The 27,725-nt window shown below is 47.0% G+C and overlaps 1 protein-coding gene across 1 annotated transcript in view; it reads left to right on the top strand.

Annotated features, from left to right (window-relative positions):
• LOC121847234 (calphotin-like) overlaps positions 1-27,725 on the top strand; it is a 174,946-nt gene that overhangs the window by 129,587 nt on the left and 17,634 nt on the right. Inside the window, exons 2-5 of the mRNA XM_042327611.1 lie at positions 3,158-3,404; positions 3,918-4,038; positions 6,947-7,083; positions 20,663-20,875. Coding sequence (XP_042183545.1) covers positions 3,158-3,404; positions 3,918-4,038; positions 6,947-7,083; positions 20,663-20,875 — 718 coding nt within the window. The remainder of the gene's footprint in view (positions 1-3,157; positions 3,405-3,917; positions 4,039-6,946; positions 7,084-20,662; positions 20,876-27,725) is intronic.

The raw sequence follows: 27,725 nt of genomic DNA, 5'->3' as shown, positions 1-27,725 counted from the left end.
GAGGGAAACAGACTCCGGAGACGGGCACATCGTGCACCACTCCCTAGCATTCTTCTTGCCAATGTCCAGTCTCTTGACAACAAGGTTGATGAAATCCGAGCAAGGGTAGCATTCCAGAGGGACATCAGAGACTGTAACGTTCTCTGCTTCACGGAAACATGGCTAACTGGAGAGACCCAATCCGAGCGGTGCAGCCAGCGGGTTTCTCCACGCATCGCGCCGACAGAAACAAACATCTTTCTGGTAAGAAGAGGGGCGGGGCGTATGCCTTATGGCTAACGTGACATGGTGTGATGAAAGAAACATACAGGAACTCAAATCCTTCTGTTCACCTGATTTAGAATTCCTCACAATCAAATGTAGACCGCATTATCTACCAAGAGAATTCTCTTCGATTATAATCACAGCCGTATATATCCCCCCAAGCAGACACATCGATGGCTCTGAACGAACTTTATTTAACTCTCTGCAAACTGGAAACAATTTATCCGGAGGCTGCATTCATTGTAGCTGGGGATTTTAACAAGGCTAATCTGAAAACAAGACTCCCTAAATTTTATCAGCATATCGATTGCGCAACCAGGGGTGGAAAGACCCTGGATCATTGTTACTCTAACTTCCGCAACGCATATAAGGCCCTGCCCTGCCCCCTTTCGGAAAAGCTGACCACGACTCCATTTTGTTGATCCCTGCCTACAGACAGAAACTAAAACAAGAAGCTCCCACGCTGAGGTCTGTCCAACGCTGGTCCGACCAAGCTGACTCCACACTCCAAGACTGCTTCCATCACGTGGACTGGGAGATGTTTCGTATTGCGTCAGACAACAACATTGACGAATACGCTGATACGGTGTGCGAGTTCATTAGAACGTGCGTTGAAGATGTCGTTCCCATAGCAACGATTAAAACATTCCCTAACCAGAAACCGTGGATTGATGGCAGCATTCGTGTGAAACTGAAGGCACGAACCACTGCTTTTAATCAGGGCAAGGTGTCTGGTAACATGACTGAATACAAACAGTGCAGCTATTCCCTCCGCAAGGCTATCAAACAAGCTAAGCGCCAGTACAGAGACAAAGTAGAATCTCAATTCAACGGCTCAGACACAAGAGGTATGTGGCAGGGTCTACAGTCAATCACGGACTACAGGAAGAAACCCAGCCCAGTCACGGACCAGGATGTCTTGCTCCCAGGCAGACTAAATAACTTTTTTGCCCGCTTTGAGGACAATACAGTGCCACTGACACGGCCTGCAACGGAAACATGCGGTCTCTCCTTCACTGCAGCCGAAGTGAGTAAGACATTTAAACGTGTTAACCCTCGCAAGGCTGCAGGCCCAGACGGCATCCCCAGCCGCGCCCTCAGAGCATGCGCAGACCAGCTGGCCGGTGTGTTTACGGACATATTCAATCAATCCCTATACCAGTCTGCTGTTCCCACATGCTTCAAGAGGGCCACCATTGTTCCTGTTCCCAAGAAAGCTAAGGTAACTGAGCTAAACGACTACCGCCCCGTAGCACTCACATCCGTCATCATGAAGTGCTTTGAGAGACTAGTCAAGGACCATATCACCTCCACCCTACCTGACACCCTTGACCCACTCCAATTTGCTTACCGCCCAAATAGGTCCACAGACGATGCAATCTCAACCACACTGCACACTGCCCTAACCCATCTGGACAAGAGGAATACCTATGTGAGAATGCTGTTCATCGACTACAGCTCGGCATTCAACACCATAGTACCCTCCAAGCTCGTCATCAAGCTCGAGACCCTGGGTCTCGACCCCGCCCTGTGCAACTGGGTACTGGACTTCCTGACGGGCCGCCCCCAGGTGGTGAGGGTAGGCAACAACATCTCCTCCCCGCTGATCCTCAACACTGGGGCCCCACAAGGGTGCGTTCTGAGCCCTCTCCTGTACTCCCTGTTCACCCACGACTGCGTGGCCATGCACGCCTCCAACTCAATCATCAAGTTTGCGGACGACACAAAAGTGGTAGGCTTGATTACCACATCAACAAAACTAAGGAGATGATTGTGGACTTCAGGAAAAAACAGCAGAGGAACACCCCCCCCATCCACATCGATGGAACAGTAGTGGAGAGGGTAGCAAGTTTTAAGTTCCTCGGCATACACATCACAGACAAACTGAATTGGTCCACTCACACAGACAGCATCGTGAGGAAGGCGCAGCAGCGCCTCTTCAACCTCAGGAGGCTGAAGAAATTCGGCTTGTCACCAAAAGCACTCACAAACTTCTACAGATGCACAATCGAGAGCATCCTGGCGGGCTGTATCACCGCCTGGTATGGCAACTGCACCGCCCTCAACCGTAAGGCTCTCCAGAGGGTAGTGAGGTCTGCACAACGCATCACCGGGGGCAAACTACCTGCCCTCCAGGACACCTACACCACCCGATGCTACAGGAAGGCCATAAAGATCATCAAGGACATCAACCACCCGAGCCACTGCCTGTTCACCCCGCTGCCATCCAGAAGGCGAGGTCAGTACAGGTGCATCAAAGCTGGGACCGAGAGACTGAAAAACAGCTTCTATCTCAAGGCCATCAGACTGTTAAACAGCCACCACTAACATTGAGTGGCTACTGCCAACACACTGTCAACGACACTGACTCTACTCCAGCCACTTTAATCATGGGAATCGATGGGAAATGATGTAAATATATCACTAGCCACTTTAAACAATGCTACCTTATATAATGTTACTTACCCTACATTGTTCATCTCATATGCATACGTTGATACTGTACTCTATATCATCGACTGCATCCTTATGTAATACATGTATCACTAGCCACTTTAACTATGCCACTTGGTTTACATACTTATCTCATATGTATATACTGTACTCGATATCATCTACTGTATCTTGCCTATGCTGCTCTGTACCATCACTCATTCATATATCCTTATGTACATATTCTTTATCCCCTTACACTGTGTATAAGACAGTAGTTTTTTTGGAATTGTTAGTTAGATTACTTGTTCGTTATTACTGCATTGTCGGAACTAGAAGCACAAGCATTTCGCTACACTCGCATTAACATCTGCTAACCATGTGTATGTGACAAATAAAATTTGATTTGATTTGATTTGATTTGCTTGTGTTGATTGTGTCTGTGTGTCTCTGTCCCCAGGTTGTCAGAGTGACTTCTGGGGCCCCCACTGCAGTAACCGGTGCCAGTGTCAAAACGAGGGCAAGTGTAACCCCATCACGGGGGCGTGTGTGTGTACAGACGGGTACCAAGGTTGGCGCTGCGAAGAGCCCTGTGAACCTGGGTACTATGGCAAGGCCTGCCATCTCATCTGCCAGTGTCTCAACGGAGCCACCTGCCATCATCAGACTGGAGACTGCATCTGTTCTCTGGGATACTCTGGAGCCTTGTCAGTACTGACACACACCACACCACAAACCACACCACACACACACACACACCACCACACACCACACACACACCACACCACACACACCACACCACACACACATACACACACACACATACACACCACACCACACCACACACACCACACCACACACACATACACACCACACCACACACCACACACACACACACACACACCACACACACATACACACACACCACACACACACATACACACACATCACACCACACACACACACATACACACACCACACACACATACATACACACCACACCACACACACACACACACCACATACACACACACACACACCACACACATACACACACACACACACATACACACACCACACCACACACACATACACACACCACACACACACACATACATACACACACCATACCACCATACCACACACACACATACACACACACACACACACACAATTTGTGTGTGTGTGTGTTGTAAGCCAGTATCTGTTCTATCCCTTAGCTGTGGTGAGCGGTGTCCCAGTGGTAGTCATGGACAACAGTGTGATCAGAGCTGTTCCTGTCAGAACGGAGGATCCTGTCATCACGTCAGTGGGGAGTGTTCCTGTCCCGCTGGATGGATGGTAGGTCGTTGTTATCATTCATGTTAACAACAGATAGAAAAGATGTACCCGATTTGACCTCTGTTGACCAACAGGATCACAAGAAATATATCACTGTTTCTTGATATCAGATTTTACCTTCGTCTACAAAAAAAACCCCAATGAACTTCGGTTTGAGTGGTTATAATCAGACATTATCGTTGATCTACTTCTACCTCTTCAACTTCCTCTTCCTCACTCTGTCATACCCCTAGTCTGTGTTCCTGTGTTCTTCCTCCTCAACTTCCTCTCTTCTTCCTCACTCTGTCATACCCCTAGTCTGTGTTCCTGTGTTCTTCCTCCTCAACTTCCTCTTCCTCACTCTGTCATACCCCCAGTCTGTTTTCCTGTGTTCTTCCTCCTCAACTTCCTCTTCCTCACTCTGTCATACCCCTAGTCTGTTTTCCTGTGTTCTTCCTCCTCCTCTTCCTCACTCTGTCATACCCCTAGTCTGTTTTCCTGTGTTCTTCCTCCTCAACTTCCTCTTCCTCACTCTGTCATATCCCCAGTCTGTTTTCCTGTGTTCTTTCCTCAACTTCCTCTTCCTCACTCTGTCATACCCCAGTCTGTTTTCCTGTGTTCTTCCTCCTCAACTTCCTCTTCCTCACTCTGTCATACCCCAGTCTGTTTTCCTGTGTTCTTCCTCCTCAACTTCCTCTTCCTCACTCTGTCATACCCCTAGTCTGTTTTCCTGTGTTCTTCCTCCTCAACTTCCTCTCTTCTTCCTCACTCTGTCATACCCCCAGTCTGTTTTCCTGTGTTTTTCCTCCTCCTCTTCCTCACTCTGTCACACCCCGTCTGTGTTCCCTGTGTTTTTCCTCCTCCTCTTCCTCACTCTGTCACACCCCCTGTCTGTTTTCCTGTGCTCTTCCTCCTCCTCTTCCTCACTCTGTCATACCCCCAGTCTGTTTTCCTGTGTTCTTCCTCTTCAACTTCCTCTTCCTCACTCTGTCATACCCCTAGTCTGTGTTCCTGTGTTCTTCCTCCTCATCTTCCTCACTCTGTCATACCCCTAGTCTGTTTTCCTGTGTTTTTCCTCCTCCTCTTCCTCACTCTGTCACACCCCCGTCTGTTTTCCTGTGCTCTTCCTCCTCCTCTTCCTCACTCTGTCACACCCCCAGTCTGTTTTCCTGTGTTTTTCCTCCTCCTCTTCCTCACTCTGTCACACCCCCTGTCTGTTTTCTGTGTTCCTGTGTTCTTCTGTCATACCCCCAGTCTGTTTTCCTGTGTTCTTCCTCTTCAACTTCCTCTTCCTCACTCTGTCATACCCCTAGTCTGTGTTCCTGTGTTCTTCCTCCTCAACTTCCTCTCTTCTTCACTCTGTCATACCCCTAGTCTGTGTTCCTGTGTTCTTCCTCCTCAACTTCCTCTTCCTCACTCTGTCATACCCCTAGTCTGTGTTCCTGTGTTCTTCCTCCTCAACTTCCTCTTCCTCACTCTGTCATACCCCTAGTCTGTGTTCCTGTGTTCTTCCTCCTCAACTTCCTCTTCCTCACTCTGTCATACCCCAGTCTGTTTTCCTGTGTTCTTCCTCCTCAACTTCCTCTTCCTCACTCTGTCCCCCCAGTCTGTTTTCCTGTGTTCTTCCTCCTCAACTTCCTCTTCCTCACTCTGTCATACCCCTAGTCTGTTTTCCTGTGTTCTTCCTCCTCCTCTTCCTCACTCTGTCATACCCCTAGTCTGTTTTCCTGTGTTCTTCCTCCTCAACTTCCTCTTCCTCACTCTGTCATATCCCCAGTCTGTTTTCCTGTGTTTTTCCAATACTCTTGACTGTATTGTCATGTATTAATGTCTCTGTATCAAACAGATCCACTATACACTGAGTATACAAAACATTAGGAACACACTGTTCTTTCCATGACATAGACTGACCAGGTGAATCCAGGTGAAAACTATGATCCCTTATTGATGTTGTTAAATCCACTTCAGACAGTGTAGATGAAGGGGAGGAGACAGGTTCATTTTTAAGCGTTGAGACAATTGAGACATGGATTGTGTGTGTCATTCAGATGGTGATCGGGCAAGACAAAAGATTTAAGTGCCTTTGAACAGGGTGTGGTAGTCGGCGAGGCGCACCGGTTTGTGTCAAGAACTTCAACGCTGCTGGGTTTTACACACTCAAAATTATATCCTGTGTATCAAGAATGGTCCACCACCTAAAGGACATACAGCCAACTTGACACAACTATGGGAAGCATTAGAGTCAACATGGGGCCAGCATCCCTGTGGAACGCTTTCAACACCTTGTAGAGTCCAGGTCCCGTACTAATTGAGGCTGTTCTGAGAGGAAAAGGGGGGTGTAACTCAATATTAGGAAGGTGTTCTTAATGTTTTGTAGACTCAGTATACTGTATATTGTGTATATCAGGGCTCAGTGTCTGATCCAGTATATCAGGGCTCAGTGTCTGATCCAGTATATCAGGGCTCAGTGTCTGATCCAGTATATCAGGGCTCAGTGTCTGATCCAGTATATCAGGGCTCAGTGTCTGATCCAGTATATATATTTTGGTTGTGTTCCTCAGGGCTCAGTGTCTGATCCAGTATATATATTTTGGTTGTGTTCCTCAGGGCTCAGTGTCTGATCCAGTATATATATTCTGGTTGTGTTCCTCAGGGCTTTGTGTCTGATCCAGTATATATATTCTGGTTGTGTTCCTCAGGGCTCAGTGTCTGATCCAGTATATATATTCTGGTTGTGTTCCTCAGGGCTCAGTGTCTGATCCAGTATATATATTCTGGTTGTGTTCCTCAGGGCTCAGTGTCTGATCCAGTATGTATATTCTGGTTGTGTTCCTCAGGGCTCAGTGTCTGATCCAGTATATATATTCTGGTTGTGTTCCTCAGGGCTCAGTGTCTGATCCAGTATATATATTCTGGTTGTGTTCCTCAGGGCTCAGTGTGTGCCCAGCCGTGCCAAGTGGGCAAGTATGGCATCAACTGCAGCAAGGACTGTTCCTGCCTTAACGGTGGACTGTGTGACCATGTCGCTGGTCAGTGCCAGTGTACCCCAGGTTACAGTGGACGGAGGTACGTCATGTAGTTTATTACACTCTCTGCTTGACTACTGACTTACCGCTCTCTTTTTTTAACACCCTTTTTCTCCTCAATGTTCTGGTGTCCAATTGGTAGTTACAGTCTTGCCTCATCGCTGCAACTCCCGAACAGATTTGGGAGAGGCAAAAGGTCGAGAGCCGTGCGTCTTTCTCCGAAACACAACCCAACCAAGCCGCACTGCTTCTTGACACAATGCCCACTTAACCCGGAAGCCAGCTGCATCAATGTGTCGGAGGAAACACCGTACACCTAGCGACCGTGTCAGCGCGCACTGCGCCCGGCAACGCCACAGGAGTCACTAGTGCGCGATGGGACAAGGATATCCCTGCCGGCCAAACCCTCCCCTAACCCGGACGATGCTGGGCCAATTGTGCATCGCCCCATGGGTCTCCCGGTCGTGGCCAGTCACTTACTGCTCTTAACTCCCTGTGAAACATAAGGGATAAGGCTGGTGGTGTGACCACCTCGCTGGGTAGTGCCAGTGCACAGCTGGCTACAGTTGGTGGAGGGTGAATTACAATCATACAACAGACCTTATTCTTATCATAGCCACGATTTTCATTATAATTAATGTGATCAAAATCTAGACTAGCAGGGTTAGGATAAATCTAGACTAGAATGGTTAGGATAAATCTAGACTGGAATGGTTAGGATGAATCTAGACTAGCAGGGTTAGGATAAATCTAGACTAGCAGGGTTAGGATAAATCTAGACTAGTGGGGTTAGGATAAATCTAGACTAGCGGGGTTAGGATGAATCTAGACTAGCAGGGTTAGGATAAATCTAGACTAGCAGGGTTAGGATAAATCTAGACTAGAATGGTTAGGATACATCTAGACTAGAATGGTTAGGATGAATCTAGACTAGTGGGGTTAGGATACATCTAGACTAGCAGGGTTAGGATAAATCTAGACTAGAATGGTTAGGATAAATCTAGACTAGAATGGTTCGGATGAATCTAGACCAGCGGGGTTAGGATACATCTAGACTAGCATGGTTAGGATGAATCTAGACTAGCGGGGTTAGGATGAATCTAGACTAGTGGGGTTAGGATGAATCTAGACTAGCAGGGTTAGGATGAATCTAGACTAGCGGGGTTAGGATAAATCTAGACTAGAATGGTTAGGATAAATCTAGACTAGCGGGGTTAGGATAAATCTAGACTAGCGGGGTTAGGATAAATCTAGACTAGCGGGGTTAGGATACATCTAGACTAGCGGGGTTAGGATACATCTAGACTAGAATGGTTAGGATAAATCTAGACTAGCGAGGTTAGGATAAATCTAGACTAGCGGGGTTAGTATAAATCTAGACTAGCGGGGTTAGGATACATCTAGACTAGAATGGTTAGGATAAATCTAGACTAGCGGGGTTAGGATAAATCTAGACTAGCGGGGTTAGGATACATCTAGACTAGCATGGTTAGGATAAATCTAGACTAGCGGGGTTAGAATAAATCTAGACTAGCGGGGTTAGTATAAATCTAGACTAGCGGGGTTAGGATACATCTAGACTAGCATGGTTAGGATAAATCTAGACTAGCGGGGTTAGGATACATCTAGACTAGAATGGTTAGGATAAATCTAGACTAGCGGGGTTAGGATGAATCTAGACTAGCATGGTTAGGATAAATCTAGACTAGCGGGGTTACTCTACACACAAAAACCAGTACAAAGCTCTCGCTCGACCCTCCATTTGGCAAATCTGACTAACTCTATCCTCCTGATTCCTGTTTACAAGCAAAACCTCAAACAGCAAGTACCAGTGACGCGTTCAATACTAAAGTGGTTAGATGAAATGGATGCTAAGCTACAGGACTGTTTTGTTAGCCCAGACTGGAATATGTTCTGATGGCATTAAGGAGTCACCGGCTTCATAAATAAATTATTCGACAACGACGTCCCCACAGTGACCGTATGTACATTATATATATCCCAACCAGAAGCCATGGATTACAGGCAACATCTGCACTGAGCTAAAGGCTAGAGCTGCCGCTTTCAAGGAGCGGGACACTAATCCGGATGATAGTAAGAAATCCCTTTATGCCCTCCGACGAACCATTCAAACAGGCACGTCGTGTCGACATCACTAAGGAATTATGGTGGTTCACACACCAACACAGGCACGACAACACCTCTTCCCTCTCGGGAGACTGAAAAGATTTGACCCTCAGAAAAGATGTTCCACCATTGAGAGCATTTTGTCTGGCTGCATCACCGCTTGTTATGGCATCTGCTTGGCCTCCGACCGCAAGACGCTACCGAGGGTAGAGCGTATGGCCCAGTACATCACTGGGGCCGAGCTCCCTGCCTTCCAGAACCTGTTTACCAGGCAGTGTCAGAGGAAAGGCCATAAAAATGGTCAAAGACTCAAGTCATAGACTGTTCTCAGGACAACTTCTACCGCTAAGCCAAACAGGGCATTCGGAAAGTATTCAGATCCCTTGATTTTTTTACGTTGCAGCCTCATTCTAAATTGGATTAAATTCATGATTTTCTTCATCAAACTACACACAATATCCCCATAATGACAAAGCGAAAAACTCTTTGCAAAACATGTTTTATACAGATATACCTTATTTACGTGAGTATTCAGACCCTTTGAAACAAGATTCTCTGGTCTGATGAAGTCCAAGATTGAACTCTTTGGCCTAAATGCCAGGAGTCACGTCTGGAGGAAACCTGGCACCATCCCTACAGTGAAGCATGGTGATGGAAGCATCACACTGTGGGGGATGTTTCTCAGCGGCAAGGACTAGGAGACTAGTCAGGATCGAGGGAAAGATGAACGGAACCAAGTACAGAGAGATCCTTGATGAAAACCTGCTCCGGAGCACTCAGGACCTCAGACTGGGGCAAAGGTTCACCTTCCAACAGGACAACGACCCTAAGCAAATAGCCAAGACAACATAGGAGTGGCTTCTTGACAAGTCAAAGAATGTCCTTGAGTGGCCCAGCCAGAGCCCAAACTTGAACCAGATTGAACATTTCTGGAGAGACCAGAAAATAGCTGCTTGATTGTGCACCGGGGAACCTCCCAACCTTTCTATTCTGGTTAGAGCCAGTTTGCGCTGTTCTGTGAAGGGAGTAGTGCACAGCGTTGTACGAGACGTTCAGTTTGTTGGCAATTTTTTCATGGAATAACTTTCATTTCTCAGAACAAGAATAGACTGACGAGTTTCAGAAGAAAGTTCTTTGTTTCTGGACATTTTGAGCCTGTAATCGAACCATGCTCCAGATACTCAACTAGTCTAAAGAAGGCCAGTTTTATTGCTTCTTTAATCAGAACAACATTTCAATAAGGGTTTTCTAATGATCAATTAGCCTTTAGAAATTATAAACTTGGATTAGCTAACACAATGTGCCATTGGAACACAGGAATGATGGTTGTTGATAATGGGCCTCTGTAGATATTCCATTAAACAGTCTGCCGTTTCCAGCTACAATAGTCATTTACAACATTAACAATGTCTACAATGTATTTCTGATCAATTTGATGTTAATTTAATGGACAAAAAAATTGCTTTTCTTTCAAAAACAAGGACATTTTTAAGTGACCCAAAACTTTTGAACAGTAGTGTAGGTAACAGTAAACCATTTAGGACAGACGACTCCACTACTGTATGTAGGTAACAGTAAACCATTTAGGACAGACTCCACTACTGTATATAGGTAACAGTAAACCATTTAGGACAGACTACACTACTGTATATAGGTAACAGTAAACCATTTAGGACAGACTACACCATCATTGTGAATACTAATATGTTCTTATTAACTGACTTGCCAAGTTCAATAAAGGTTACATTTAAAAAATACAGGTTATCAGATCTCTTCAGTTCCCTCAGACTGAGCTACCAGTGCAGGTTATCAGATCTCTTCAGTTCCCTCAGACTGAGCTACCAGTGCAGGTTATCAGATCTCTTCAGTTCCCTCAGACTGAGCTACCAGGGCAGGTTATCAGATCTCTTCAGTTCCCTCAGACTGAGCTACCAGTGCAGGTTATCAGATCTCTTCAGTTCCCTCAGACTGAGCTACCAGTGCAGGCTATCAGATCTCTTCAGTTCCCTTAGACTTACAGTTTATCAGATCTCTTCAGTTCCCTCAGACTGAGCTACCAGTGCAGGTTATCAGATCTCTTCAGTTCCCTCAGACTGAGCTACCAGGGCAGGCTATCTTCTCTTCAGTTCCCTCAGACTGAGCAAACAGGGCAGGTTATCAGATCTCTTCAGTTCCTCAGACTGAGCTACCAGTGCAGGTTATCAGATATCTTCAGTTCCCTCAGACTGAGCTACCAGTGTAGGTTATCAGATCTCTTCAGTTCCCTCAGACTGAGCTACCAGGGCAGGTTATCAGATCTCTTCAGTTCCCTCAGACTGAGCTACCAGTGCAGGTTATCAGATCTCTTCAGTTCCTCAGACTGAGCTACCAGTGCAGGTTATCAGATCTCTTCAGTTCCCTCAGACTGAGCTACCAGTGCAGGTTATCAGATCTCTTCAGTTCCCTCAGACTGAGCTACCAGTGCAGGTTATCAGATCTCTTCAGTTCCCTCAGACTGAGCTACCAGTGCAGGCTATCAGATCTCTTCAGTTCCCTCAGACTGAGCTACCACTGCAGGTTATCAGATCTCTTCAGTTCCCTCAGACTGAGCTACCAGTGCAGGCTATCAGATCTCTTCAGTTCCCTCAGACTGAGCTACCAGGGCAGGCTATCAGATCTCTTCAGTTCCCTCAGACTGAGCTACCAGGGCAGGCTATCTTCTCTTCAGTTCCCTCAGACTGAGCAAACAGGGCAGGTTATCAGATCTCTTCAGTTCCCTCAGACTGAGCTACCAGTGCAGGCTATCAGATATCTTCAGTTCCCTCAGACTGAGCTACCAGGGCAGGCTATCTTCTCTTCAGTTCCCTCAGACTGAGCTACCAGTGCAGGTTATCAGATCTCTTCAGTTCCCTCAGACTGAGCTACCAGGGCAGGTTATCAGATATCTTCAGTTCCCTCAGACTGAGCTACCAGGGCAGGTTATCAGATCTCTTCAGTTCCCTCAGACTGAGCTACCAGTGCAGGTTATCAGATCTCTTCAGTTCCCTCAGACTGAGCTACCAGTGCAGGTTATCAGATCTCTTCAGTTCCTCAGACTGAGCTACCAGTGCAGGTTATCAGATCTCTTCAGTTCCCTCAGACTGAGCTACCAGTGCAGGCTATCAGATATCTTCAGTTCCCTCAGACTGAGCTACCAGGGCAGGCTATCTTCTCTTCAGTTCCCTCAGACTGAGCTACCAGTGCAGGTTATCAGATCTCTTCAGTTCCCTCAGACTGAGCTACCAGGGCAGGTTATCAGATCTCTTCAGTTCCCTCAGCCTGAGCTACCAGGGCAGGTTATCAGATCTCTTCAGTTCCCTCAGACTGAGCTACCAGGGCAGGTTATCAGATCTCTTCAGTTCCCTCAGACTGAGCTACCAGTGCAGGCTATCAGATCTCTTCAGTTCCCTCAGACTGAGCTACCAGTGCAGGCTATCAGATCTCTTCAGTTCCCTCAGACTGAGCTACCAGGGCAGGTTATCAGATCTCTTCAGTTCCCTCAGACTGAGCTACCAGGGCAGGCTATCAGATCTCTTCAGTTCCCTCAGACTGAGCTACCAGGGCAGGCTATCAGATCTCTTCAGTTCCCTCAGACTGAGCTACCAGGGCAGGCTATCAGATCTCTTCAGTTCCCTCAGACTGAGCTACCAGGGCAGGCTATCTTCTCTTCAGCCTAAAGCCACCTGGATAAAAACTCTTCCAGAACACAGCTTTCTGTCTCTTTTAATATTTGGCTAAACTGCCCTCATTCATTTAGTGAAGTGACAGGTGAATTAACCTGAAATAGAGTTAGACTGTATTAATCCCCTACGCTACACTACACCCACCTCTCTGCCTGGAGAACTACTTTACCCAGACGTGAATAGGGTACAATTTGGGAGACACAACCCAGTCTGAAGCCAATGTCATTTAAACATGAAACATAACTAGTCCATGTGATAATGTAATTGAGCTATCTATCTGGCTGCTAATGGTTCTGCTGGACACCTGAGATCGATGCTGTGCCAGGGATGGTATATTTAAGGTCCTGTAGAAGTCTCCTCTAAGGAATCTCTCTCTCTCTCTCTCTTTCTCTCTCAGCCTCTCACTCTGTCTCTCTCGCTCTCTCTCTGTTGCTTTCTCTCTGTCTCTCTTTCTCACTTTCTGTCTCTCTCTCTCTGTCTCTCTCTGTCTCTCTCTCTCTCTCTCTCTCTCTGTCTCTCTCTCTCAGCCTCTCTCTCTCAGCCTCTCTCTGTCTCTCTCTCAGCCTCTCTCTCTCTGTCTCTCTCTCTCTGTCTCTCTCTCTCTGTCTCTCTCTCTGTCTCTCTCTCTCTCTGTCTCTCTCTCTCTCTCTCTCTCTCTCTTTCTCTCTGTCTCTCTCTCTCTTTCTCTCTGTCTCTCTCTCTGTCTCTCTCTCTGTCTGTCTCTCTCTCTCTCTCTCTCTCTCTCTCTCTCTTCCCTCTGTCTCTCTCTCTCTCTCTCAGCCTCTCTCTCTCCATGCTGAGAAGCCGGCCTACTCTGATTAGAGTCATGCAGCTGGGCTCACCTTGGATAACCCTTGTGGTGGTTTAGAGTAGGTCTGATTGTTATTGGTACTCTGAACCTCACCTAGACTGACTGGATAACAATCTCAGCAATCTAATCTCAGGGGGCTGCCTGGAGGGGCTGCCTGGAGGGGCTGCCTGGGAGGGCTGCCTGGAGGGGCTGTCTGGGAGGGCTGCCTGGGAGGGCTGCCTGGAGGGGCTGCCTGGGGGGGCTGCCTGGGAGGGCTGCCTGGAGGGGCTGTCTGGGAGGGCTGCCTGGGAGGGCTGCCTGGAGGGGCTGTCTGGGAGGGCTGCCTGGGAGGGCTGCCTGGGAGGGCTGCCTGGGAGGGCTGCCTGGAGGGGCTGCCTGGGGGAAGTGAAACGATGCAGTTAATCTGAAGTGCTTTTAAATGTGTTTTTTTAATTTAACGTTTCTAAATTGCTTTCAACACATAATTTACAAGCGCATTGCATAGCGGTGGGTGTAGTGTAGTGCTAACGATAGCTAGCTAAAATCTGGAGGTCTCCCCTCAAGCTTAGCTAGCTAGCGTTATACTGCATCTCAATCTGGTGACATTAAAATGATGACACTAGTTATTTGCTTTCTTTAGAAATGTCATTCTGTTGTCAACCCACCGTAATAAACAGGAACAGTTGGTTAACTGGCCTAGGAACAGTGGGTTAACTGGTCTAGTGGGTTATCTGGTCTAGGAACAGTGGGTTAACTGGTCTAGGAACAGTGGGTTAACTGGTCTAGGAACAGTGGGTTAACTGGCCTAGGAACAGTGGGTTAACTGGTCTAGTGGGTTATCTGGTCTAGGAACAGTGGGTTAACTGGTCTAGGAACAGTGGGTTAACTGGTCTAGGAACAGTGGGTTAACTGGTCTGGTCTAGTGGGTTATCTGGTCTAGGAACTGTGGGTTAACTGGTCTAGGAACAGTGGGTTAACTGGTCTAGGAACAGTGGGTTACCTGGTCTAGTGGGTTATCTGGTCTAGGAACTGTGGGTTAACTGGTCTAGGAACAGTGGGTTAACTGGTCTAGGAACAGTGGGTGAACTGGTCTAGTGGGTTATCTGGTCTAGGAACTGTGGGTTAACTGGTCTAGGAACAGTGGGTTAACTGGTCTAGGAACAGTGGGTTACCTGGTCTAGTGGGTTATCTGGTCTAGGAACATTGGGTTAAATGGTCTAGGAACAGTGGGTTAACTGGTCTAGGAACAGTGGGTTAACTGGCCTAGTGGGTTAACTGGTCTAGGAACTGTGGGTTAACTGGTCTAGGAACAGTGGGTTAACTGGTCTAGGAACAGTGGGTTACCTGGTCTAGAAACAGTGGGTTAACTGGTCTAGTGGGTTATCTGGTCTAGGAACTGTGGGTTAACTGGTCTAGGAACAGTGGGTTAACTGGTCTAGTGGGTTATCTGGTCTAGGAACTGTGGGTTAACTGGTCTAGGAACAGTGGGTTAACTGGTCTAGGAACAGTGGGTTAACTGGTCTAGGAACAGTGGGTTAACTGGTCTAGGAACAGTGGGTTAACTGGTCTAGTGGGTTATCTGGTCTAGTAACTGTGGGTTAACTGGTCTAGGAACAGTGGGTTAACTGGTCTAGTGGGTTATCTGGTCTAGGAACTGTGGGTTAACTGGTCTAGGAACAGTGGGTTAACTGGTCTAGGAACAGTGGGTTACCTGGTCTAACAGTGGGTTATCTGGTCTAGGAACTGTGGGTTAACTGGTCTAGGAACAGTGGGTTAACTGGTCTAGGAACAGTGGGTGAACTGGTCTAGTGGGTTATCTGGTCTAGGAACTGTGGGTTAACTGGTCTAGGAACAGTGGGTTAACTGGTCTAGGAACAGTAGGTTAACTGGTCTAGGAACAGTGGGTTAACGGGTCTAGGAACAGTGGGTTAACTGGTCTAGGAACAGTGGGTTAACTGGTCTAGTGGGTTATCTGGTCTAGAAACTGTGGGTTAACTGGTCTAGGAACAGTGGGTTAACTGGTCTAGTGGGTTATCTGGTCTAGGAACTGTGGGTTAACTGGTCTAGGAACAGTGGGTTAACTGGTCTAGGAACAGTGGGTTACCTGGTCTAGTGGGTTATCTGGTCTAGGAACTGTGGGTTAACTGGTCTAGGAACAGTGGGTTAACTGGTCTAGGAACAGTGGGTTAACTGGTCTAGTGGGTTATCTGGTCTAGGAACTGTGGGTTAACTGGTCTAGGAACAGTGGGTTAACTGGTCTAGGAACAGTGGGTTAACTGGTCTAGGAACAGTGGGTTAACTGGTCTAGGAACAGTGGGTTAACTGGTCTAGTGGGTTATCTGGTCTAGGAACTGTGGGTTAACTGGTCTAGGAACAGTGGTTAACTGGTCTAGGAACAGTGGGTTAACTGGTCTAGGAACAGTGGGTTAACGGGTCTAGGAACAGTGGGTTACCTGGTCTAGGAACAGTGGGTTAACTGGTCTAGGAACAGTGGGTTACCTGGTCTAGGAACAGTGGGTTAACTGGTCTAGGAACAGTGGGTTAACTGGTCTAGTGGGTTATCTGGTCTAGGAACAGTGGGTTAACTGGTCTAGGAACAGTGGGTTAACTGGTCTAGGAACAGTGGGTTAACTGGTCTAGTGGGTTATCTGGTCTAGGAACAGTGGGTTAACTGGTCTAGGAACAGTGGGTTAACTGGTCTAGGAACAGTGGGTTAACTGGTCTAGTGGGTTAACTGGTCTAGGAACAGTGGGTTAACTGGTCTAGGAACAGTGGGTTACCTGGTCTAGGAACAGTGGGTTAACTGGTCTAGGAACAGTGGGTTAACTGGTCTAGTGGGTTATCTGGTCTAGGAACAGTGGGTTAACTGGTCTAGGAACAGTGGGTTAACTGGTCTAGTGGGTTATCTGGTCTAGGAACTGTGGGTTAACTGGTCTAGGAACAGTGGGTTAACTGGTCTAGGAACAGTGGGTTACCTGGTCTAGGAACAGTGTGTTAACTGGTCTAGGAACAGTGGGTTAACTGGTCTAGGAACAGTGGGTTACCTGGTCTAGGAACAGTGGGTTAACTGGTCTAGGAACAGTGGGTTAACTGGTCTAGGAACAGTGGGTTACCTGGTCTAGGAACAGTGGGTTAACTGGTCTAGTGGGTTATCTGGTCTAGGAACAGTGGGTTACCTGGTCTAGGAACAGTGGGTTAACTGGTCTAGGAACAGTGGGTTAACTGGTCTAGGAACAGTGGGTTAACTGGTCTAGGAACAGTAGGTTAACTGGTCTAGGAACAGTGGGTTACCTGGTCTAGGAACAGTGGGTTACCTGGTCTAGGAACAGTGGGTTAACTGGTCTAGGAACAGTGGGTTAACTGGTCTAGGAACAGTGGGTTAACTGGTCTAGGAACAGTGGGTTAACTGGTCTAGGAACAGTGGGTTAACTGGTCTAGGAACAGTGGGTTAACTGGTCTAGGAACAGTGGGTTAACTGGTCTAGGAACAGTGGGTTAACTGGTCTAGGAACAGTGGGTTAACTGGTCTAGGAACAGTGGGTTAACTGGTCTAGGAACAGTGGGTTAACTGGTCTAGGAACAGTGGGTTAACTGGTCTAGGAACAGTGGGTTAACTGGTCTAGGAACAGTGGGTTAACTGGTCTAGGAACAGTGGGTAACCTGGTCTAGGAACAGTGGGTTAACTGGTCTAGGAACAGTGGGTTAACTGGTCTAGGAACAGTGGGTTAACTGGTCTAGGAACAGTGGGTTAACTGGACTAGGAACAGTGGGTTACCTGGTCTAGGAACAGTGGGTTAACTGGTCTAGGAACAGTGGGTTAACTGGTCTAGGAACAGTGGGATAACTGGTCTAGGAACAGTGGGTTAACTGGTCTAGGAACAGTGGGTTAACTGGTCTAGGAACAGTGGGTTAACTGGTCTAGGAACAGTGGGTTAACTGGTCTAGGAACAGTGGGTTAACTGGTCTAGGAACAGTGGGTTAACTGGTCTAGGAACAGTGGGTTAACTGGTCTAGGAACAGTGGGTTAACTGGTCTAGGAACAGTGGGTTAACTGGTCTAGGAACAGTGGGTTAACTGGTCTAGGAACAGTGGGTTAACTGGTCTAGGAACAGTGGGTTAACTGGTCTAGGAACAGTGGGTTAACTGGTCTAGGAACAGTGGGTTAACTGGTCTAGGAACAGTGGGTTAACTGGTCTAGGAACAGTGGGTTAACTGGTCTAGGAACAGTGGGTTAACTGGTCTAGGAACAGTGGGTTAACTGGTCTAGGAACAGTGGGTTAACTGGTCTAGGAACAGTGGGTTAACTGGTCTCGGAACAGTGGGTTAACTGGACTAGGAACAGTGGGTTACCTGGTCTAGGAACAGTGGGTTAACTGGTCTAGTGGGTTATCTGGTCTAGGAACAGTGGGTTAACTGGTCTAGGAACAGTGGGTTACCTGGTCTAGGAACAGTGGGTTAACTGGTCTAGGAACAGTGGGTTAACTGGTCTAGTGGGTTATCTGGTCTAGGAACAGTGGGTTAACTGGTCTAGGAACAGTGGGTTAACTGGTCTAGGAACAGTGGGTTATCTGGTCTAGGAACTGTGGGTTAACTGGTCTAGGAACAGTGGGTTAACTGGTCTAGGAACAGTGGGTTACCTGGTCTAGGAACAGTGGGTTAACTGGTCTAGGAACAGTGGGTTAACAGTGGGTTAACTGGTCTAGGAACAGTGGGTTAACTGGTCTAGGAACAGTGGGTTACCTGGTCTAGGAACAGTGGGTTACCTGGTCTAGGAACAGTGGGTTAACTGGTCTAGGAACAGTGGGTTACCTGGTCTAGGAACAGTGGGTTAACTGGTCTAGGAACAGTGGGTTACCTGGTCTAGGAACAGTGGGTTACCTGGTCTAGGAACAGTGGGTTAACTGGTCTAGGAACAGTGGGTTAACTGGTCTAGGAACAGTGGGTTACCTGGTCTAGGAACAGTGGGTTAACTGGTCTAGGAACAGTGGGTTTACTGGTCTAGGAACAGTGGGTTAACTGGACTAGGAACAGTGGGTTACCTGGTCTAGGAACAGTGGGTTAACTGGTCTAGGAACAGTGGGTTAACTGGTCTAGGAACAGTGGGTTACCTGGTCTAGGAACAGTGGGTTACTTGGTCTAGGAACAGTGGGTTAACTGGACTAGGAAGAGTGGGTTAACTGGTCTAGGTACACTGGTCTAGGAACAGTGGGATAACTGGACTAGGAACAGTGGGTTAACTGGTCTAGGAACAGTGGGTTAACTGATCTAGGAACAGTGGGTTAACTGGTCTAGGTACAGTGGGTTAACTGGTCTAGGAACAGTGGGTTAACTGGTCTAGGAACGGTGGGTTAACTGGTCTAGGAACAGTGGGTTAACTGGTCTAGGAACAGTGGGTTAACTGGTCTAGGGACAGTGGGTTAACTGGACTAGGATCAGTGGGTTACCTGGTCTAGGAACAGTGGGTTAACTGGTCTAGGAACAGTGGGTTAACTGGTCTAGGAACAGTGGGTTACCTGGTCTAGGAACAGTGGGTTACCTGCCTTGTTCAGAGGCAGAACAACAGATTTTTACCTTGGCAGCTAGGGGATTCGATCATGCAAACTTTCTGTTGCAAGTCCAACGCTCTAGCCACTAGGCTACCTGCCTCCTCTACACTCTAGCCACTAGGCTACCTGCCACCTCTACACTCTAACCACTAGGCTACCTGCCACCTCTACACTCTAACCACTAGGCTACCTGTCTCCTCTACACTCTAACCACTAGGCTACCTGCCACCTCTACACTCTAACCACTAGGCTACCTGCCACCTCTACACTCTAACCACTAGGCTACCTGCCACCTCTACCTCTAACCACTAGGCTACCTGCCACCTCTACACTCTAACCACTAGGCTACCTGCCACCTCTACACTCTAACCACTAGGCTACCTGCCACCTCTACACTCTAACCACTAGGCTACCTGCCACCTCTACACTCTAACCACCTCACGGTCTGGTTTCAATATTGTGGCCAGTAAAATGTTACGACTTTCTTCGTAAAGAATTTATTTAATTGCAAAGTGAAAAATTCTACTTGGAACAAGATAAATAAAAAAATGGGTTACGAGTTTGTATTTGTGTTGTTTAACCAAACAGGAAGTGGAGTCTAAAAGGTTGCAACATGAAATATAACTTTGTTTTAATAATTTAATAATGAAATAGAACACTTCAATCATATATTTGGTTTCAACAAACATTGTTTTTTTTCAATTGAGAAAAACATATTTATTTTAATTGTAATATAATTGCGGTCATTTTTGCGGGGGTTGTTTATCCAAAGAGTATTTTTTTTTTTTTTTTACAGTTTAGTAGTCTGACTGTCTGTAAACATCTCGGTGTGGGGTCTGAATATTTACTGTCTCTGCAATCCAGTTAGGTCACTGGGTCTTCACGTGTTTATAGGGGCTGGACTTTTACCACTATAGTACTATTGTTATTCCATGCGCGCGCAAACACGAATTTCCAAGACTGTGTCCTTCTGCTGAAACTGATATTTCTTATTTGTTTTTCAAGTTACAAGCCTGAAGCCTTGAACATAGACTGCTGACACCCTGTGGAAGCCATAGGAATTGCACCCAGGGAGCTAATTCTCAATATGACCTTTCTCTTGCATTTCTAAGAGGATGGACTCTCAAAAACAAAAACAAAAATTCTAGTTGGTTTTTCTTCGTATTTTCTCCTACCATATCAATTGTGTTATAAGTGTTTTCTTCCCAATGGTACCCATTATATGCATATCCTGGCTTCTGGGCCTGAGCAACAGGCAGTTTACTTTGGGCACATCATTCAGGCAGGAAGTGGAGAGAAAAGGGGCATAGCCCTAAGACGTTTTAGGGGCTGGACTTTTACCACTATAGTACTATTGTTATTCCCTATAGATGCCAGGAAGAGTACCTGGTACGGTCCTACGGCCCCTAGTGCAGGCTGAGGTGTGACTCTCTTCTCCCCTCCCTCTCCTCTCTAGATGCCAGGAGGAGTGTCCGGTGGGGTGGTATGGTCCTCAGTGCAGCCTGCGTTGTGACTGTCAGAACGGTGCTAAGTGTTACCATATCAACGGGGCGTGTCTCTGTGACACAGGCTTTAAAGGACCTCATTGTCAGGAGAGGTTCTGTCCCCCAGGCCTGTACGGACTCATCTGTGACAAGTACTGTCCCTGTAACGCCTCCAACACTGTCAGGTACGTAGGACATTACACTGACTACCCCTGACTTAGATCATGTCATTTTCATTGTAGTTAATTATCACGTTTCCTGCGCTAAACTATGTAGAATATGGGCCTGTTGGAAACTACAACTCCCTACTACATCACACAGTTCAGACTGGATCTGATTTATCTCTAGAGAAACTACAACTCCCTACTACATCACACAGTTCAGGCTGGATCTGATTTATCTCTAGAGAAACTACAACTCCCTACTACATCACACAGTTCAGGCTGGATTTATCTGATTTGGATCTCTAGAGAAACTACAACTCCCTACTACATCACACAGTTCAGGCTGGATCTGATTTATCTCTAGAGAAACTACAACTCCCTACTACATCACACAGTTCAGGCTGGATCTGATTTATCTCTAGAGAAACTACAACTCCCTACTACATCACACAGTTCAGGCTGGATCTGATTTATCTCTAGAGAAACTACAACTCCCTACTACATCACACAGTTCAGGCTGGATCTGATTTATCTCTAGAGAAACTACAACTCCCTACAACATCACACAGTTCAGGCTGGATCTGATTTATCTCTAGAGAAACTGTGAAATGTCCCCATTGAGCTCACAGAAAAAAAAACTAACGAAATGGAATTCAAATAATTGAACCGATGTCTGTCAATTAGTTGTTTAAAAAATTTCAAAATATAAACTTTAAAAAAGAAAGAATAAAAATTAAAGAGTCGTACACTCCATATATTAACTCCCGGTAATTTATTGGGTAAATAACCAACGTTTTCGGCTTCACTGTGCCTTCACCAGGGTCTATTTAAAAAATGAAAAATAACAGAAATGTTGGTGAATTGAAGCACTATGCACTAGCTCTGATGCTGGTCCTGGAACAGAAAGATCATCATCACAGTCTGTGTAAAGGAGAAAAGGGAGACCTTGAGCCTCTGAGGGCTATAGGAGCACGTTGGTCAGGATGGATGGAACACGTTGATTAGGATGGATGGATGGATGGATGGATGCTATAGGAACACGTTGATTAGGATGGATGGATGGATGGATGGATGGATGCTATAGGAACACGTCGGTCAGGATGGATGGATGGATGGATGCTATAGGAACACGTCGGTCAGGATGGATGGATGGATGGATGCTATAGGAACACATTGGTTAGGATGGATGGATGGATGGATGGATGCTATAGGAACACGTTGGTCAGGATGGATGGATGGATGGATGCTATAGGAACACATTGGTTAGGATGGATGGATGGATGGATGGATGCTATAGGAACATGTTGGTCAGGATGGATGGATGGATGGATGCTATAGGAACATGTTGGTCAGGATGGATGGATGGATGGATGCTATAGGAACATGTTGGTCAGGATGGATGGATGGATGGATGCTATAGGAACATGTTGGTCAGGATGGATGGATGGATGGATGCTATATTGGAATACATTGTTGGTCAGGATGGATGGATGGATGCTATAGGAACACGTTGGTCAGGATGGATGGATGGATGGATGCTATAGGAACATGTTGGTCAGGATGGATGGATGGATGGATGCTATAGGAACATGTTGGTCAGGATGGATGGATGGATGGATGCTATAGGAACACGTTGTCAGGATGGATGGATGGATGCTATAGGAACACGTTGGTCAGGATGGATGCTATGCTGGAATACGTTGGTCAGGATGGATGGATGGATGCTATTGGAACACGTTGGTCAGGATGGATGGATGGATGGATGGATGGAATCAAATCAAATGGAAATGCAAATTTTATTTGGATCATGCATACACATGGTTAGCAGATGTTAATGGAGTGGATGGATGGATGGATGCTATGGAACATGTTGGTCAGTTCCGATGGAATGGATGCTATAGGAACACGTTGGTCAGGTGGATGGATGGATGGATGTCTTATACAACAGTGGTCAGGATGGGGATAAAGAACATGTACATATGGATGGATATATGGAGTGGATGGTGGACAGAGCAGCATAGGCAAGATACAGTAGATGGATGGATGGATGCTACAGTAACATACATATGAGATGGATGGATGGATGGATATGTAAATGGATGCTATAGGAACACGTTGGTCAAGGATGGATGGCATAGTTAAAGTGGATGGTGGATGGATGCAGTCGATGATGGATGGATGAGTACACGTTGGTCAACGGATGGATGGATGGATGCAATGTAGGAACACATTATGGTGGAGCATTGGAAAGTGGATGGATGGATGGATTTACATAATTTCATCATGGATGGATGGATTAAAATGGCTGGAGTAGAGTCAGTGTCATTGACAGTGTGTGGATGGATGGCAGGCCACTCAATGGATAGGATGGATGGATGTTTAACAGTCTGATGGCCTGAGATAGAAGCTGTTTTTCAGTCTCTTGGTCCCAGCTTTGATGCACCTGTACTGGATAGGAACACGTTCAGGATGGATGACAGGATGGATGGATGGATGGCATGGCTATGGTTGGAACATGATCTTTATGGCCTTCCTGATGGAGCATGGGTGGGATGTCCTGGAACATGTTGGTCAGGATGGATGGATGCCCCGATGGATGGATGGATGGATGCTAGAACCTCACTACCCTCTGGAGAGCCTTACGGGTCAGGATGGATGGGATGGATGGATGGATGCAGTTGCCATGGCGGATGATACAGGAACAGGATGGATGGATGCATCTGTATGATGTTTGGATGCTATTGGACAAGCCAGATGGATTGGATCAGCCTCCTGATGGATGGATGGAGAGGGATGCTGGATGCCTTCCTCACGATGGATGGATGTGGATGCTATAGGAACAATTCAGTTTGTCTGTGATGGATGGAGGAACTGGAAACTGCTATAGGAACTACTGTTCCATCAGGATGGATGGATGGGGGGATGGATGCTGTTTCCTGAACACGTCCACAATCATCTCCTCAGTTTTGATGACGTTGGTGGATGGAGGAACACGTTGGTTGGATGATGGATGGATGCAGGGATGGATGGATGGATGCTATAGGAACACGTTGGTCAGGATTGGATGGATGGATGCTATAGGAACACTGTTGGTCAGGATGGAAATGGATGGATGCTTGATGGATGGATGGATGCTATAGGAACACGTTGGTCAGGATGGATGCATGGATGCTATTGGAATACGTGGTCAGGGATGGATGGATGCATTGGAGGATGGATGCTGGATGGATGGATGGGAATACGTTGGTCAGGATGGATGGATGGATGCTATAGGAACACGTTGGTCAGGATGGATGGATGGATGGATGGATGGATGGATGGATGGATGCTATTGGAACATGTTGGTCAGGATGGATGGATGGATGGATGGATGCTATAGGAACACGTTGGTCAGGATGGATGGATGGATGGATGCTGTAGGAACACGTTGGTCAGGATGGATGGATGGATGCTATAGGAACATGTTGGTCAGGATGGGTGGATGGATGGATGGATGGATGCTATAGGAACACGTTGGTCAGGATGGATGGATGGATGGATGGATGCTATAGGAACATGTTGGTCAGGATGGATGGATGGATGCTATAGGAACACGTTGGTCAGGATGGATGGATGGATGGATGGATGGATGGATGGATGGATGCTATAGGAACATGTTGGTCATGGATGGATGGATGGATGGATGGATGGATGGATGCTATAGGAACATGTTGGTCAGGATGGATGGATGGATGCTATAGGAACACGTTGGTCAGGATGGATGGATGGATGGATGGATGCTATAGGAACATCAGTTGGTCAGGATGGATGGATGGATGGATGGATGCTATAGGAACACGTTGGTCAGGATGGATGGATGGATGGATGCTGTAGGAGCACGTTGGTCAGGATGGATGGATGGATGCTATAGGAACATGTTGGTCAGGATGGATGGATGGATGGATGGATGCTATAGGAACACGTTGGTCAGGATGGATGGATGGATGGATGCTATAGGAACATGTTGGTCAGGATGGATGGATGGATGCTATAGGAACACGTTGGTCAGGATGGATGGATGGATGGATGCTATAGAACACGTTGGTGGATGGATGGATGGATGGATGGATGCTATAGGAACATGTTGGTCAGGATGGATGGATGGATGGATGGATGCTATAGGAACATGTTGGTCAGGATGGATGGATGGATGCTATAGGAACACGTTGGTCAGGATGGATGGATGGATGGATGGATGGATGGATGGATGCTATAGGAACATGTTGGTCAGGATGGATGGATGGATGGATGCTATAGGAGCACGTTGGTCAGGATGGATGGATGGATGCTATAGGAACACGTTGGTCAGGATGGATGGATGGATGGATGCTATAGGAACACGTTGGTCAGGATGGATGGATGGATGGATGCTATAGGAACATGTTGGTCAGGATGGATGGATGGATGGATGCTATAGGAACATGTTGGTCAGGATGGATGGATGGATGGATGCTATAGGAACACGTTGGTCAGGATGGATGGATGGATGCTATAGGAACACGTTGGTCAGGATGGATGGATGGATGCTATTGGAATACATTGGTCAGGATGGATGGATGGATGCTATTGGAATACGTTGGTCAGGATGGATGGATGGATGGATGGATGGATGCTATAGGAACACGTTGGTCAGGATGGATGGATGGATGCTATAGGAACACGTTGGTCAAGATGGATGGATGGATGGATGGATGCTATAGGAACATGTTGGTCAGGATGGATGGATGGATGGATGCTATAGGAACACGTTGGTCAGGATGGATGGATGGATGGATGCTATAGGAACACGTTGGTCAGGATGGATGGATGGATGCTATGGATGGATGGATGGATGGATGGATGGATGCTATAGGAACATGTTGGTCAGGATGGAGGGATGCTATAGGAACACGTTGGTCAGGATGGATGGATGGATGGATGCTATAGGAACATGTTGGTCAGGATGGATGGATGGATGGATGCTATAGGAGCACGTTGGTCAGGATGGATGGATGGATGCTATAGGAACACGTTGGTCAGGATGGATGGATGGCTGGATGCTATAGGAACATGTTGGTCAGGATGGATGGATGGATGGATGCTATAGGAACACATTGGTTAGGATGGATGGATGGATGGATGCTATAGGAACACGTTGATTAGGATGGATGGATGGATGCTATAGGAACACGTTGGTCAGGATGGATGGATGGATGCTATTGGAATACGTTGGTCAGGATGGATGGATGGATGCTATTGGAATACGTTGGTCAGGATGGATGGATGGATGGATGGATGGATGGATGCTATAGGAACACGTTGGTCAGGATGGATGGATGGATGCTATAGGAACACGTTGGTCAGGATGGATGGATGGATGGATGGATGGATGCTATTGGAACATGTTGGTCAGGATGGATGGATGGATGGATGGATGCTGGATATGGAACACGTTGGTCAGGATGGATGGATGGATGGATGCTATAGGAACACGTTGGTCAGGATGGATGGATGGATGCTATAGGAACATGTTGGTCAGGATGGATGGATGGATGGATGGATGCTATAGGAACACGTTGGTCAGGATGGATGGATGGATGGATGGATGCTATAGGAACATGTTGGTCAGGATGGATGGATGGATGCTATAGGAACACGTTGGTCAGGATGGATGGATGGATGGATGGATGGATGGATGGATGCTATAGGAACACGTTGGTCAGGATGGATGGATGGATGGATGCTATAGGAGCACGTTGGTCAGGATGGATGGATGGATGCTATAGGAACACGTTGGTCAGGATGGATGGATGCTATGGATGCTACCTAGGAACACGTTGGATGGATGGATGGATGGATGGATGGATGGATGGATGCTATAGGAACATGTTGGTCAGGATGGATGGATGGATGGATGCTATAGGAACATGTTGGTCAGGATGGATGGATGGATGGATGCTATAGGAACACGTTGGTCAGGATGGATGGATGGATGCTATAGGAACACGTTGGTCAGGATGGATGGATGGATGCTATTGGAATACGTTGGTCAGGATGGATGGATGGATGCTATTGGAATACGTTGGTCAGGATGGATGGATGGATGGATGGATGCTATAGGAATACGTTGGTCAGGATGGATGGATGGATGCTGTAGGAACACGTTGGTCAGGATGGATGGATGGATGGATGGATGGATGGATGCTATTGGAACATGTTGGTCAGGATGGATGGATGGATGGATGCTATAGGAACACGTTGGTCAGGATGGATGGATGGATGGATGCTATAGGAGCACGTTGGTCAGGATGGATGGATGGATGCTATAGGAACACGTTGGTCAGGATGGATGGATGGATGGATGGATGGATGCTATAGGAACACGTTGGTCAGGATGGATGGATGGATGCTATAGGAACACGTTGGATGGATGGATGGATGGATGGATGCTGCTATAGGAACACGTTGGTCAGGATGGATGGATGGATGCTATAGGAACACGTTGGTCAGGAGGATGGATGGATGGATGGATGCTATAGGAACATGTTGGTCAGGATGGATGGATGGATGCTATAGGAACACGTTGGTCAGGATGGATGGATGGATGGATGCTATAGGAACATGTTGGTCAGGATGGAGGGATGCTATAGGAACACGTTGGTCAGGATGGATGGATGGATGGATGCTATAGGAACATGTTGGTCAGGATGGATGGATGGATGGATGCTATAGGAACACACGTTGGTCAGGATGGATGGATGGATGCTATAGGAACACGTTGGTCAGGATGGATGGATGGATGGATGCTATAGGAACATGTTGGTCAGGATGGATGGATGGATGGATGCTATAG

The sequence above is a fragment of the Oncorhynchus tshawytscha genome, linkage group LG01 (genome assembly GCF_018296145.1).
Source record: "Oncorhynchus tshawytscha isolate Ot180627B linkage group LG01, Otsh_v2.0, whole genome shotgun sequence".
Lineage (NCBI taxonomy): Eukaryota > Metazoa > Chordata > Actinopteri > Salmoniformes > Salmonidae > Oncorhynchus > Oncorhynchus tshawytscha.
The sequence above is the reverse complement of the archived record's forward strand: the minus strand, read 5'-3'. Positions and strand labels throughout refer to the sequence as shown.